This window comes from Enoplosus armatus, chromosome 14 (assembly GCF_043641665.1).
Source record: "Enoplosus armatus isolate fEnoArm2 chromosome 14, fEnoArm2.hap1, whole genome shotgun sequence".
Classification (NCBI taxonomy): domain Eukaryota; kingdom Metazoa; phylum Chordata; class Actinopteri; order Centrarchiformes; family Enoplosidae; genus Enoplosus; species Enoplosus armatus.
Genome location: NC_092193.1, coordinates 18,540,368 through 18,553,445, shown reverse-complemented (window position 1 = coordinate 18,553,445; position 13,078 = coordinate 18,540,368). Strand labels below are relative to the sequence as shown.

At 41.2% G+C, this 13,078-nt stretch overlaps 1 protein-coding gene across 1 annotated transcript in view; it reads left to right on the top strand.

Annotated features, from left to right (window-relative positions):
- The window catches only part of gpr158b (G protein-coupled receptor 158b), a 53,183-nt gene that overhangs the window by 19,602 nt on the left and 20,503 nt on the right, over positions 1 to 13,078 (top strand). The window contains exons 3-5 of the mRNA XM_070919383.1: positions 3,374 to 3,476; positions 8,474 to 8,685; positions 10,132 to 10,200. Coding sequence (XP_070775484.1) covers positions 3,374 to 3,476; positions 8,474 to 8,685; positions 10,132 to 10,200 — 384 coding nt within the window. The remainder of the gene's footprint in view (positions 1 to 3,373; positions 3,477 to 8,473; positions 8,686 to 10,131; positions 10,201 to 13,078) is intronic.

The following is a 13,078-nucleotide window of genomic DNA, read 5'->3' as shown; positions in this document are numbered from 1 at the left end:
TAACCATGCTAGCGGCTTGGCGAAAATAGTTGGTCTGACCACTTTGGTCCAGACTGACCTAAGTACAGCCTCACGGAGATGATAGTGTGTCTGTAGACTGTCTTGTTTCATCGTGGCTTGTAAGATGGGTTTATTTTACGTTAAGATTTCCCCACTGCAGGTTAAAGTCAGTGGTTAAATAAGATAATGCTGAATTACATTAAACAGTGATTCTGTAACTGCTGCCCAGGAAGCCTACAATGCTGTATTAGTTCATATTGGGTACTTTTACTGTCATGGAAATACAAATACTTCAAAACCTTGCTTTAAAATTCCCACTCTTGCAATGCCACTCTTGCTTTGTGGTTGATTATTTGCAGAATCCATTTCTTATAGATTGACATACTGTACAGTAGCTTCACAATGGCTGTATGTGAATGTAAAACATAATCAGGGACACTGAATCTTATGAAGGCCACTGGTGACACTTATCCAGGCCATTATCCATGGGACTCCCTTCCTACATACCAATGACAAATAAAAGGGCAGAAAATGATACAAAACGAGCAAAAATGTCACTGATATTTTCTACATTTGTAGAGTGTTATGCTTGTATCTTTTTCTCCTGTTTTTTTTCCTGTTGAATGTTTTTTACAGCTACACCCAAAATAGCTTTAAGGATCCCCATCTGACGCAGTGCACATTTCGGGGCTGTACCAGTAAACTTCAGTCAGTCAATACCTCATAAGAAAAATGTAAAAACCAAGAGGTGAAGTCTCCAAGGTGTCAAGCTCACATTCTTTCTTCCAAAAAGCAGAAACATGCGTGATAACTCCCAGGCCTGCTCATCTTCACTGGCGCAATACCGGAGCAATGATTTAGTGTATCTGTTTATTCTGTCAACCATTTGCTCTTCAGTTCAGACATTTATACCCTCTACAGCCCAGCCCTCCTGCTGCTGCTTTTGCAGTTTAGAGATTTGGGGCTGTTTGTCAGCTGTGAAAAACAACTGAAGTTCTGAGCTCTGCCATTTCAGAAAAGTACAGACATAAAAATAAATCTTATGTCGAAATGACGTGTAGTTAAAGGAGAGTATCACTGAAATACCAAACAAATATGTTTTACATTGGATTTATGTCTTTTAAGGTTGTGTTGAATTAACATTACAGCAAAGCACAGCTCTGCGGGGAATGAACTGCAGTTTTATATCCTGCTGCAGGAAGAAGTGGAGATTTGGTGAGAGTTAGATGAGAAGATCAGCACCACTCTCATGTTTGTATGCTGACATGACATCAGCATTGACATCCATAGTCGTAGTTATGAGCAGTCAACCTTCACATCAGCCCTCGAGTTGTACTTCCGAGTTGGATATCAGTAACACTAATACAACCCATTCAGTGAATTTAATATATATATATTGTTTAGTCGTGTCTGGTTTTCACTTGATAATGAACTGCTCCAAATATGTAACACAGCAAAACTAGCTAAGTCGGGATAATGGGAGGTTTTTACTGTTCTTCCCTTCTCACAGCTAGTGTGAAAGTTAAAGAATACACCTAACAGCACCTCTGACGCAACCATGTATTTCGTTTGTTTCATCTGCACGCAAACAAAATGTAAAAATGACAAGTTGTGGTCACAAAACAAGAGTCAACATGTTAATTACTGAGGTGCTGATAGAGAGGGCCAGGCTAGCTGTTTCCCCTGCTTCCAGCCTTTATGCTACGCTAAGCGATTTGCCTCCTGGCTCTACATGTAGCTCCATACTTAGTGCACAGACATGGGAATGGTATCTATTTTCTCCTTTATCTCTCAGCAAGAAAGCGAATAAGCCTATTTCCCAAAATGTGAAACTATTCCTTCAACATGGCCTCCGCTTTAAATATCAGACAAATAAAAAGACTCTATCAGTGACTGTCACTGATTCATGAAGTATAAATATATAGACCCGCTGCTCTCCACAGCAGCCGTCCCAGAGGAGATACACTGTTTTTACTGTAAGCATGCAATGTAATGCACTATTTATGAACGTTCATGTCTAATTTATTGCAGCTTTATTTTAGTACGAGAAAATGTGCATCCACATGAGTGTGCAGTATCCACACTGGTGCCTGTGTGTGCCTGTCGCTGAGTGAGCTTTCCCTCCAGATGGTCTGTAAGCCCATATAGCTCCCACAGTTATCAATGCAAGCTGGAATTATGCAGACATGCTTAAATTCTGCAAACATCCCTTAATTCTTAATTTAGATATTAATTAGTTTCCCTGTTACTTGGCAAAGCCCTGTGATTTCCCCTGACACCAGGCATGTTTATAACTGGGGCGTCTGCTGCTTCACGCTGCAGAAGAGCATGTAGACGTTGTAGGAGACTCAATAACATGATTGAAACAAGTTCATTAACTGAGACCACAGCAGTGGGAGTGAGAAGGAGTGTAATCATCCACATAGGAACTGTACTTTATTCAGTTTGTGAAGCCCTGTTTTAACTACTGAGATCCTGGATAATATTCAAATTCTTTGACTTCAGCGATAGATAAAGAGCCTGTAAAACACTGTTTAGTCTTTTGCATTATAAATGTTACAGCATTCTGCATTGGTAAAACGAATCCCACCGTTAGTCGCCATGAGTCATCCAGATCTAGACAATATTTTCCTACAAATGCAAATATTTGGAAGCTCCAACACTAGAAAGCTCGTATTTACCCAAGAGGCATATTGAGGCATATTGTGGAGCCAGAAATGCTCAAAATATTAATGAATGTGTGAAGAGAACAATTGACACAATCACTCTTTATGTCTTTGCAGCAGCTAAAATTTCAACCTCATGTCGCCTTGACATCCATTCTGGTTAATTTTCATTTCTGGGTGGCTTTCTTTATTACTGTAGGGCTGCAACTGACAATAATTTTCGATTCATCTGTAGATTTTTTGCTTAAATTTTGCCTGTAAGATTTAAGAAAATAAGGAACCATTTCCAAGTTTTCCAATATTCTTGAGATATTCCATTTAGTATAATAAACAACTAAATACAAAAGAAAGTTTGCTACAGGCAATGTAGAAGAAACGCTAATTATCGGATTATGTATGCTGTGTCCTATGACATTTCATTTTGATTCTGAAATCCTAAACACCAGAAAGAATTCATCATTTTACTCCCACTTGCTTTTGGATTCAAGAAGCCAAACAGAGCTGCGTTGGCTGAGTCACCATCTTGGTTCGATCATCCCCCTCCATCCTGTTGTTTCACATTCACGCCATTTCCTCTTCAACTTCTCACTTTTACTCCCATGTAACTACTTCCTGTGATATTCTTGTTGATGATGACCAAAATAAGGGAACACTGATTTTTGTTTTGCTAATCTCCACCTGTCTGTCTCTGCTTCTTTCTCTCCCAGTGCACTCCCATCGTCGGCCATGGATTTGTGTTGGACAAGTACAAGTGCCAGTGCAGGAGAGGATTCTACCATCCAAGCAGAGTGGCACTCAATGGCTTTAAAAGTAGGTTACAAATCCCTCTGTGATATAAAAATACACATTGCAGCAAGCTGTCAGATCAAAACTTTGAATCTTTCAAAAGCAAGCTTTTGGGATTTATGAGAAAAAAAACAAAAACTTTTTTCTGTTGACAGCCACACATTATGTTTGAAATTCGTCTTATGTCTTTGAATGGGTATCCAGGGGCTTGTGAGGTTATGAACCTTCAATTTTCCGTCAGAGGATTTTGACTGTTCTTATTGTGGAAATGTCTACTGTGTTTCTATTCTGAGCTCTAGTGGGAGCCACAGGTGGCACCTGAATCAGGCACCTGTCGGATCATAAAGTGGCCGTGGAGACACCTCTTGGTGGAATAAGCTTGAATAAAGGTTTAGTCACACTTTAATTGACTGTTCACTAAGCCACACAACCCTTAGTTACTGTTGCTACGTCTGTCAAGTTTTCACACGGCACACAATGGCAGATTTCCCCCTCGAAGTTCTTAGTAATGTTTGAAACGAGGGCTCTTTGATTTCACCCAGAAGTCAACAAAGGCAGACCCCATTCCTAACCGTGGATGTTGTGGGCTGAAATGACAAATGTCTCTAGCAGATTTTGTCAACTGTGGTTAGCTAGAATAAGCTAATGCTAATGCTAAAACTCCAGCTGACTTTTGAATGTTTCCAGCTGAACCCAGTAGAAGACATGGAAATCATGCAGCAGCATTGTTCACGTATCGCAGGGTGAAGCTATTGAGCCCGTGTATTATAGTACAATGTTATAAACATACATGCAATAAAAATATTCATTGTTCCTATGTGACCCTTAATGGTTTGGATGCTTTCTATTGAAAATACTTGCACAAGCAACACAGTGGTTAGATTTATTTATTTATACAGTGTGCTTCACTTGTACAAGAGAAAAGGAATGTAATGTAAACCTCCCCAAACCAAATAAAGCGCATGACAGGGCTGCTAATGTTATTCTAATCTCTGTTATACTAACGTTTTGGATGCTGAAGGTATTATTCCAACGTAACCTTTAGAAACAACACTCAGTTAACTCCTTACACTTTAGCTTTTGTAATGTCGGTTTTGTAAAGGTCAAAAAAAAGAAAAAAAAAGACACCGTGAGATACTAATTATCAGTCATGTACACTTCTGCATGTGAAGAAATCCAAAGCTCATGGTTGCTAAGCTATAATTGGACAATTGCTGTACAGGGGACCGGTTTCACGAATGGTCAACTGATCTGTCCTACACGTCTGGCTATCACTCTCATATTACATGGTTCCTTATTTTATATTTGAGTGTGACAGACACAATGAATATGGGCTGATAACTTACAGGAAAATGTGAACATGTACCACACAACTTGGCTTAGGGCCTTTTCTGCTTAGCACTACCTCCCTGCTCGTGCTTTGGATTTGAATGCCTGCATTCTGACACCTTGACTGAAAGCGCTGCAGTGTCCTCGGGCAAAAAGCTTGGCCCTGATGAGCGAGATAATCAGGCAACTGCGGTGGTTTTCATGCCTTACTCTAACAATACAGCACCACAAGGGGGATGATATGCTAAGCTGGAGCTTTATTGTAATGCAGCGTGATGAGGCCTGTAGTCAAACGGCTCAGTCTGTGAGGAGCCTCATCTTCCAAACCTCCGTACAGACCTCGTCATTAAAAATCACTGCAGCTCACATTGGGTCGCAGTAGCTGGCGACCCTGCCCCCCCCCCCCCCCCCCCCCCCCGTCCCCCTGGAACCTGTCTGTTATTCCTCGTACATCCCTGAAAACAGACCAGACTGGAAAAAGAAGATTTTGTATTGTTCCCTAGCAACAGGCCAAAAGGACAGATATCAAAGGGGAGAAAGGAAGGAGACGGAAAAACACAGCGCGCAATAACAAATGAATTATTTGGAAATGTGCAGTAGGGCCTCATGAAACACGACACTTGTTTTGAATGTCACAGTCTACTTTGTGCTGGTGATCTTAGATATTTTGTGTTGATAGCTGTTACTATCCATTAACAAGATAGATAGATAGATAGATAGATAGATAGATAGATCTACACATAGAGGTTTGTGAGCATTTGTAGGATAATGTGCTACTTACTGTCACTGGAAGGTTAAGTCGTGGTAAGTCGTGAATCATGAAACAATGATACAAAACAACTCTGTATAATGCAACACTTTAATTAAGAGGGCACAATATAGCTAACTAATAAATACATAACAAGGAGGTAATGGTTGGTTTTGCTCCATTTAGTATGTGTTGAGTCAGTGTGTAGATTTATAGATATCTTCAAATCTATAGATATTGGTTCCTTAATAGCATCTAGTCTGTTCTCTAGTGACTTATCTACTATGTAGTCCATCATTTAGATCTATTTCTTATTTTCTATTCATTATTTGGCAGTAAGTTCACAATGTGTTTCTTATCCTCTTCTTGGAAACCTGTTCAGGATTGTGTGTCCTGCAGCTAAAGGCTTAGTTCAGAACAAAAGGTGCTTTTACTGTAGCTCTTAATCACAAATGTGTTCTATAGACAGGTCTCCTGTATACAAACTGCTGCTCAAGTCAAGAACACAGAACCTCCCTCATTCTGCATATTATATTGATAATGTGAACATGTATGAACATCCGTACTGTAAATACACCTGACATTAGATATATGCCAGATGTGTTACAGCAAAATCTCATATTAGATGACTGCAGTGTAAACAAGCAAAACTTCACTCAAACTGCGTCAAAACAGAATTTAATAGGTAGACTCTTCAGACCTGTTTTTTCTCAGAAAAATTTGAAGCACAATAACGTGATGCATTTCCCATCCAAAGCCATCTGTCCGCTCCTCTGTCAGCTGTCACCGAGTGCCACGCTAAAAGTCTAAAAGCATGTCAAAGTAATCACCAAAGCATCGATCGAGAAAAAACGTCTGCACAATTCAGTAAACAGCCATAACAAACAGTAAGAGTGTGAGTTGTCTTAACCTTAAATCTAGTTCATTCATTCTTCCTCACCAAGTTCTGTGCAAAACTATCCGTCACCTTTCAGTGCTTTGCACCGTATTAAAATGCAGGGCTCTGATCCGATCGCTGGAGCTAAAAGCTAATTCTGCAGTCGGAGCTAACCGGGAGGTTTCCTTCTTAGGATGAGGAACATTTTCCACCTGTTACTTTTGTGATTCATGCCGTTTTAGTTACAAAAACAACAGTTCATGTTGATCTCCCAATGAAGTCTCTGTTTTCTACCCCCTTGTGCGTGCGCATCTCACTGAAGACGTTGCCATCAGTTAGAGGTTTACAACACTTGACCTATAGAATACTAACTAATACTTACCTTATATCCAAAATCATATTTCAATGTCTTGTGGGTTAAGTTTAATTACCTAAATAAAAGAAATAAAAAGACAAAAAGCAAGCGATTTTCCTAACTCTTCTCAAATGTCTTCTGAATCAGTGTGTTTAGGCAAAGTGAGCTCTGCAGCAGCTTCAAGCAGGGCAGGTAAAAGTGAGGAGGTTGTGTAACTAGGTGTGGAATCACTGTGAACATCTGGCCCTCACCAGATGCGTGAAACTGAGTTGAAAAATATGAGTTGTTTTGTAAACCTTTAAAGCAACATTATGCAAGAACTGGAGTGCGACTTTGCGCCCCTACAGTTTTCAGAGTGCAGTTCACCCTCATGGACAGCTGTACATGTGCAGTTGACAACTTTGCTAACACAGCCAAACACCAAGCAAGTGCAACAACACGAGACGCAGCTAACCAGCTAATATTACTTACTAGTCCAGCAGCAAGAAGGCCAGCTCGGTGTCTGTCCTGCAGCCTTTCATTTCCCAACTAAAAGCCAGTGCGAGATTTACTCTCTCCGGCCTCTTGTTCGGTTACTCTCGCTCTTTCTCCTCTTAGCTTCCTCCGTCTCACGGGAGATGGTGCCTGCTCAGCCTCAAGTCACATAGTGCAGGAACAGGCGTCAGGAGCGCGGAGTGGGAGAGAAGGAGGCGCCATTCTCCCTATTACAAGTTCATCAAAATGATTTTGAAGCTGTTATTTTACGGCGAAATTGTTGCATAATGTTGCTTTAAACACACGGAGACTAACTGAAAAGACAAAACCACTTCCTGTGATTTCTTACATCAGTGACCGCATGATTATTTGATAAATTCATTAAATTCCCACTTAACTCGTCTAACTGTTATCCCAGTACCTTCAGCACATTCTCTTGCAACCATGCTCTGCTGAAGCACTGTACAACTTTAGCGCAGTGCTTGCATACTGGATGAGCTGTGGGACTTCACTGCTTATGAAGCATCATTTTCAAGAAGAGCTGCACAGTGTGTGTGTGTGTGTGTGTGTGTGTGTGTGTGTGTGTTTTGAAAATGAAAGATTTAAACTAAAGACTGAATCTTGCCACAGCAGACACGTCGCAGAATGAAGAAATTATATTTTTGGCATTGTCAGTCATTTCTTTACATGTAATTGATTAAATTCAGGTTTCAAAGGCGCTTCCACAACAGATCACATCCAGTCATGCTAACATGAACACTCTCAACTGAGAAAAAGTAATCTATGGACAGATTTGATAAACCACATCCAAGTGTGCCACTTGCTGGTATAACAATAATCACGCAGACCGGAGTGATGAAGGGAGCGGTGACAATATTTTATCCTCCTCTCCTTCATTATTCCCTCATCTGCCTAATTAAAGGCTGTATTCTTGTAGTTATCACCCCCAAGGCTTTGTGATTTATTGGATTGTTGATTTCAACTCCTTCAAATTGATTAACTGAGCATTTAATAAGAAGTCAGTGTGTGACAGCAGAACACAAATTAATTACATTGATAATCCTTGAAAACACTCCAGTAAATCACAACTGTGTTCTGAGTTGTGATTAGATACGAAATTTTCAAGAGGCTTTTCTTTTTTTTTTCATCTGTTGGAAGAGTACAAATACTTCAGTGTGTGTGAGTGTAACCAACATTTAGATATCTGATTGTTAACTAAAGTGCTCTCACGTCCTCAGGTAAGGAGCAGGTCTCCAACAGAGAGGAGACCTCTGACGTGTCCAGTAAGTGCCTGCCGTGCCGCGAGGGCTGCCCTTACTGCCGGGACGACACGCCCTGCCTGGTGCAGGAGGACGGTGCTCTGCGCCTCGCTGTGGCCTCATTCCAGGGCCTGTGCATGGTGCTGGACCTGGCCAGCATGGTGGTGGTCTACCACTTCAGGAGGAACAAGGTGAGGGGGGTTTACTGTGAAACGCTGTTGATTTAAAGGGGAACTGCACCACTTTTACACATCAGGACTTTGAGGTTTACTAATCATGAGGAGTACTACTCGTTCCATAAAGTCCACTGTGGCTCTGCAGGGAGTTTTGTCAATTCTCGTGATGTCATTGGAACTTACCTTACCTTGGAGACGACAATTTTGTAACAGAAAGTCTGCGTTTGAAACTCACTAAAGAGCGCTTGGATTTTATGGGCTGTGTTTGGAAATGTAAAGGTGATCGCTCCTCTCAATTTTTATATATCATCAAATTTAAAACCATGACATCACATCCTTTTTTGGGGGCTTGAGTACGTTTGGCACAATCTCGTGTAACATAAAACTAATGTGACCGTACCCTCACAACATATTATACCTGACTTTGTTCCTGACACTGTCTCACACAGTAAATGGTGGTAAAATTAGACAATGGGCCAAGATTAAATGGCTCTGTTTCACACAGGTTTTGCCCTCAAACTAAAAGAATGGATTTCAGTAATTTAGAGGAGCAAGTCGGATAAACAAATGTTACTTTGCTGGTTATCTGTCTTATATCATTTAATGTCACATGCATTTAAGCCAAATTAAAGACAATCCATCTTATCCTATATTGTTTTTTTCTTAATGGACATTGACATAATTAACATCCACCCTAAATGTGCCTGAGCCCTCAATTTAGGAGTCAGCACAGATTTACAGCTTAAAGTTGTTGCATAATATCCACCCTGCTAATAGAGTGAAATAAATATGAGATCCTCCCGGTGTAGGGTAATTACAACCAGTCCTCAGGCAAAGTTGAGTTGAATCTCTCCCAGTGTGCTATTTATAGACATCTGTGTTGTAGCTTCAAAATCTCCTACATTTCTTCAGTTCACAAGAAATGTCCCTGGAGCCCTTTGAATTTACATAAAACACATAAAAAATCTTCTTGGAGGTAATGTAGGTAATTAAATCCAACCCAGAAAAGTGCTGTCGTCACTCATATGCTTGTTGTAGGGGAAGGCAAAACATTAGAAAAATATAGTTTCAACTCTTCTGTGTTTGTTTCCTTTGAAAGAGCTAATGATTTACTATTTGCATTTGCCTACAATGGCAAAAAAAACCTCTTCACAGCGCTGTTTAAATAAACTGTGATGTCAGATTTACAGCAACAGGATTTGAAGAGTAAACCACGGCCCTCCTCCTGCATACGCGTCATGTGTTTATTACAACAGCATTCACTTGATGCATCATGTTGACATGCTCGTCATGTTGTTGCGTTTCAAGACAAGGTGCCAATTCACAAAGCTGAGCAAAAACAGACCATATTATTTCAACCTCCCTCAACACACCATCCCATAAATATATTCACCGTCTCCCTGTCAGTGATTGATTGATTGATTGCTATTTTTTCTGTTGTTTCTCTCTCCTCATGAACAGAGCATCCGCACATCTGGTCTCATTCTGCTGGAAGCCATCTTGTTTGGGGCTTTGCTGCTCTACTTCCCAGTAAGTCTATGTTCTGATCTTAAACGGCACCCACAATTTACTCAGCCAGTCTATTACTCCTTTAGTTTTTGCTTTGTTCACATTAAAGTTATAATGCACAAGATCTCAGTCCTGATTTAGCGACACCAGTGGTTAAGGGTGTGGTTTAATACTACAGGTCCCAGCTGACACTCGTTGAGCAGCTACTTTGTCAGAAATACAACAGATGCCATGACAACCACGGTGACAAATACGTTACGTGTCCTGTGGCGGCTTCACAATAAAAGCCAGCCCGTGTTTCACCAGTTCAGTGGTTTAAATATGAGGCAGCCACCGAGGGACATGTTGGGTTTGCATTAACAGTAATTTAATACAGCTCTGATACGAGAGATAAAATTAAAAACAGTGAGGCTGGATTACACACATGCATTGTTTCCGGTCAAGCCCTCCTGAGTGTGAAGGCTATTTGAATCCAGTGTGGTAATAGCAGACTCCGCCACTAACAATGAAAACTACTATATAAAGAGGTAATTACAGAGTTTTAATATATTGAATGGCAATTGCTGAAAATATGGTGACCAGAAATCAAAAATGAGATTTGGTTTCATAAAAACATGAGGGACACATCAAGTTGTACATTTTGATTTGCTGTTCTTTATGTCCATAATAGAATACATTACTACGTGAATAAGGCAGTAAACCCTGTCTCCTACTAGATGCTGTTCTAGTACTGTACCTCTGATCATGTTTCTGTCTGGACAGAAACAAAGAGTTGGACATCACAGTTGGTGTGCATGTACAGTGCGAGTGTGTCTCATTGTGTGTGTGTGTGTGTCTTTGCTAGCCTTCCTGTTGCCTGGATGCGTGAGCAGGTTCACGTGGGTGGGTGCCAGCGTGCATTGTATATGTGTGTATTTACACTTGTGCACACAGCCCACAGTGCACCTGGAGCGCCGCGTCAGAAGCCCATCTTTAGCAGGAAAACAGATGGAAGAAACCTGAGCTCCATGTAACAGGGAGATCTGATGTAACCAGGGAATTCGCTCCCTTCAAATACTTGCACAGACTGCCAACAGTGAGCCAATGTTCTCCTCAAACACAAAGTCTGATGGCTGGATGTTGGCCATTTTTAAGAGGAGAAAAAAAACACCCAAATCTGTTAGGAAGGAAGAGCTTCAGAGCGCTCGGCTGACTCTTGGGATAAAGGTTTTATTCTAAACCTATCTTATTCTGAAGTTACTGAGGTGTTACCATAAGAAAGATTTTTGCATTAGCATTGATGGCCTGGTAGTTTTGTTGCAATAGATAAAGGGCCACAGGTATCGTAGGTTTGTCCTTATGTGACCACACTTGCATCCATCCACCCTCTTCCTCATTCACCCGAAGGATAACTCAAGTACCAATAATAGCTCCCCAAAAATACTGCCACTCTCTTATGTTCACACGCACTTGGATACACTCAAGGATGTCTTCCTCCCTTTGCTCTGCTGTTTCTCCATCTTTTTTTCTGCGTTTCTTAGCACCTTGCCTGACTGTCTCTACCTTTTTGCCCTGTCCCCCCCCTTCCCTCATGTTTTTCCCTCCGTTACGCCTCTGCGTGTTCCTTCTCCGTCTCACCTTTGTGTCTGTCTCCTCTCCTGCGTTCTCAGCATTTGTTGCTGCTGCTGTTTCTTTGGTCGCCGCCACCACAAGCCTCCTCAGCTAAGCTTGGCGCAGCTGCTCTGCTCTGGTGCTCAATGCATTTTTAAACAGTCCATCAAGTTCTAGCACAACTTGTTTTAAAAATACATCTGCTGATTAATTGATGGAGGAGGCATGGGAGGTTGGACGCAAACCAGGAGGGCCACCTTCTCTTCTGGGCGATATAAAAATGTGGCTTTTTATTGTGCAGTCCCCTGTGACTTTGTAGTCCACATGAGTAGCACTGCAGAAAGGGTGTGCCACTGTTTGTGTCTGCCTATCTCTGTGTATGTTTGTGTGTTTGTGTGTGTGTGTGTACAGGCGGGATGGATTATGAGTGTGTTTAAGTGGCTTTAAAGCTTCACATCTTCCTGTCATTGTGTGCATGTGCAATTGCGCATGGATTTGCATTTCTGCATTTGTCTGTGTGGGTGTAAGAAACAGCGTGGCCTACTTCTGCCTCTTATTTGTGGAGGTGATTTATTGTTTTGGTCCGTCATGTAGAGAGCTGGAGGGCTGAATGCATGCTCAGGAGGCAAAGATATTTCAATTCCTAAGTTTGATTTAAAGAAAAATTCTTAAAGCTGCTCTAATCAGTGTTTGTAGATCAACAATGGATCAAATGAGTACATGTAATGTGAAAGGGGTAGCTCATAGTGACAAATCCACAGAGACAGAGAACGTTAGGGACGAACTGGTGAAAACTGGAGCATTAGCAACTAAAGAGCCAGATTTTCCACCAGGAGTTGGTGAAGACCGAACATAGAGCTAAAAGGGGAGTGGATATTGAATTTATATTAATCAGGTGGCCTGAAACACGACTCCCAATAGACACAAATTCTGTGTCTGCATGATGTGTAAATAAGACATTGTTTGCTAACACATTCACCATATCAACTTTACAAGGTGATACTATGTTGATGTCGTGTATACAGCTCGTTGTGCTGCCCCCAAGTGGCCACACAATCAATGGATGCAGGTTCAACAACAAGAACAGCTCAACACTTTAGAAAATATACTTATTCGCCTTCTTTCTGTGGGTGAGATGAGAAGATTGGTACCAGTCTCATGTCTGTGCATTAGGTGTGAAGCTGGAGCCATGACCTGGTTAGCCTAGCTTAGCATAAAGACTGGAAATAGGGAGTTTGCCTGGCTCTTTTCAGTTTGAAAGAATATGCCTCTCAGTACCTCCAGCATTGACTAACACATTGTATCTTGT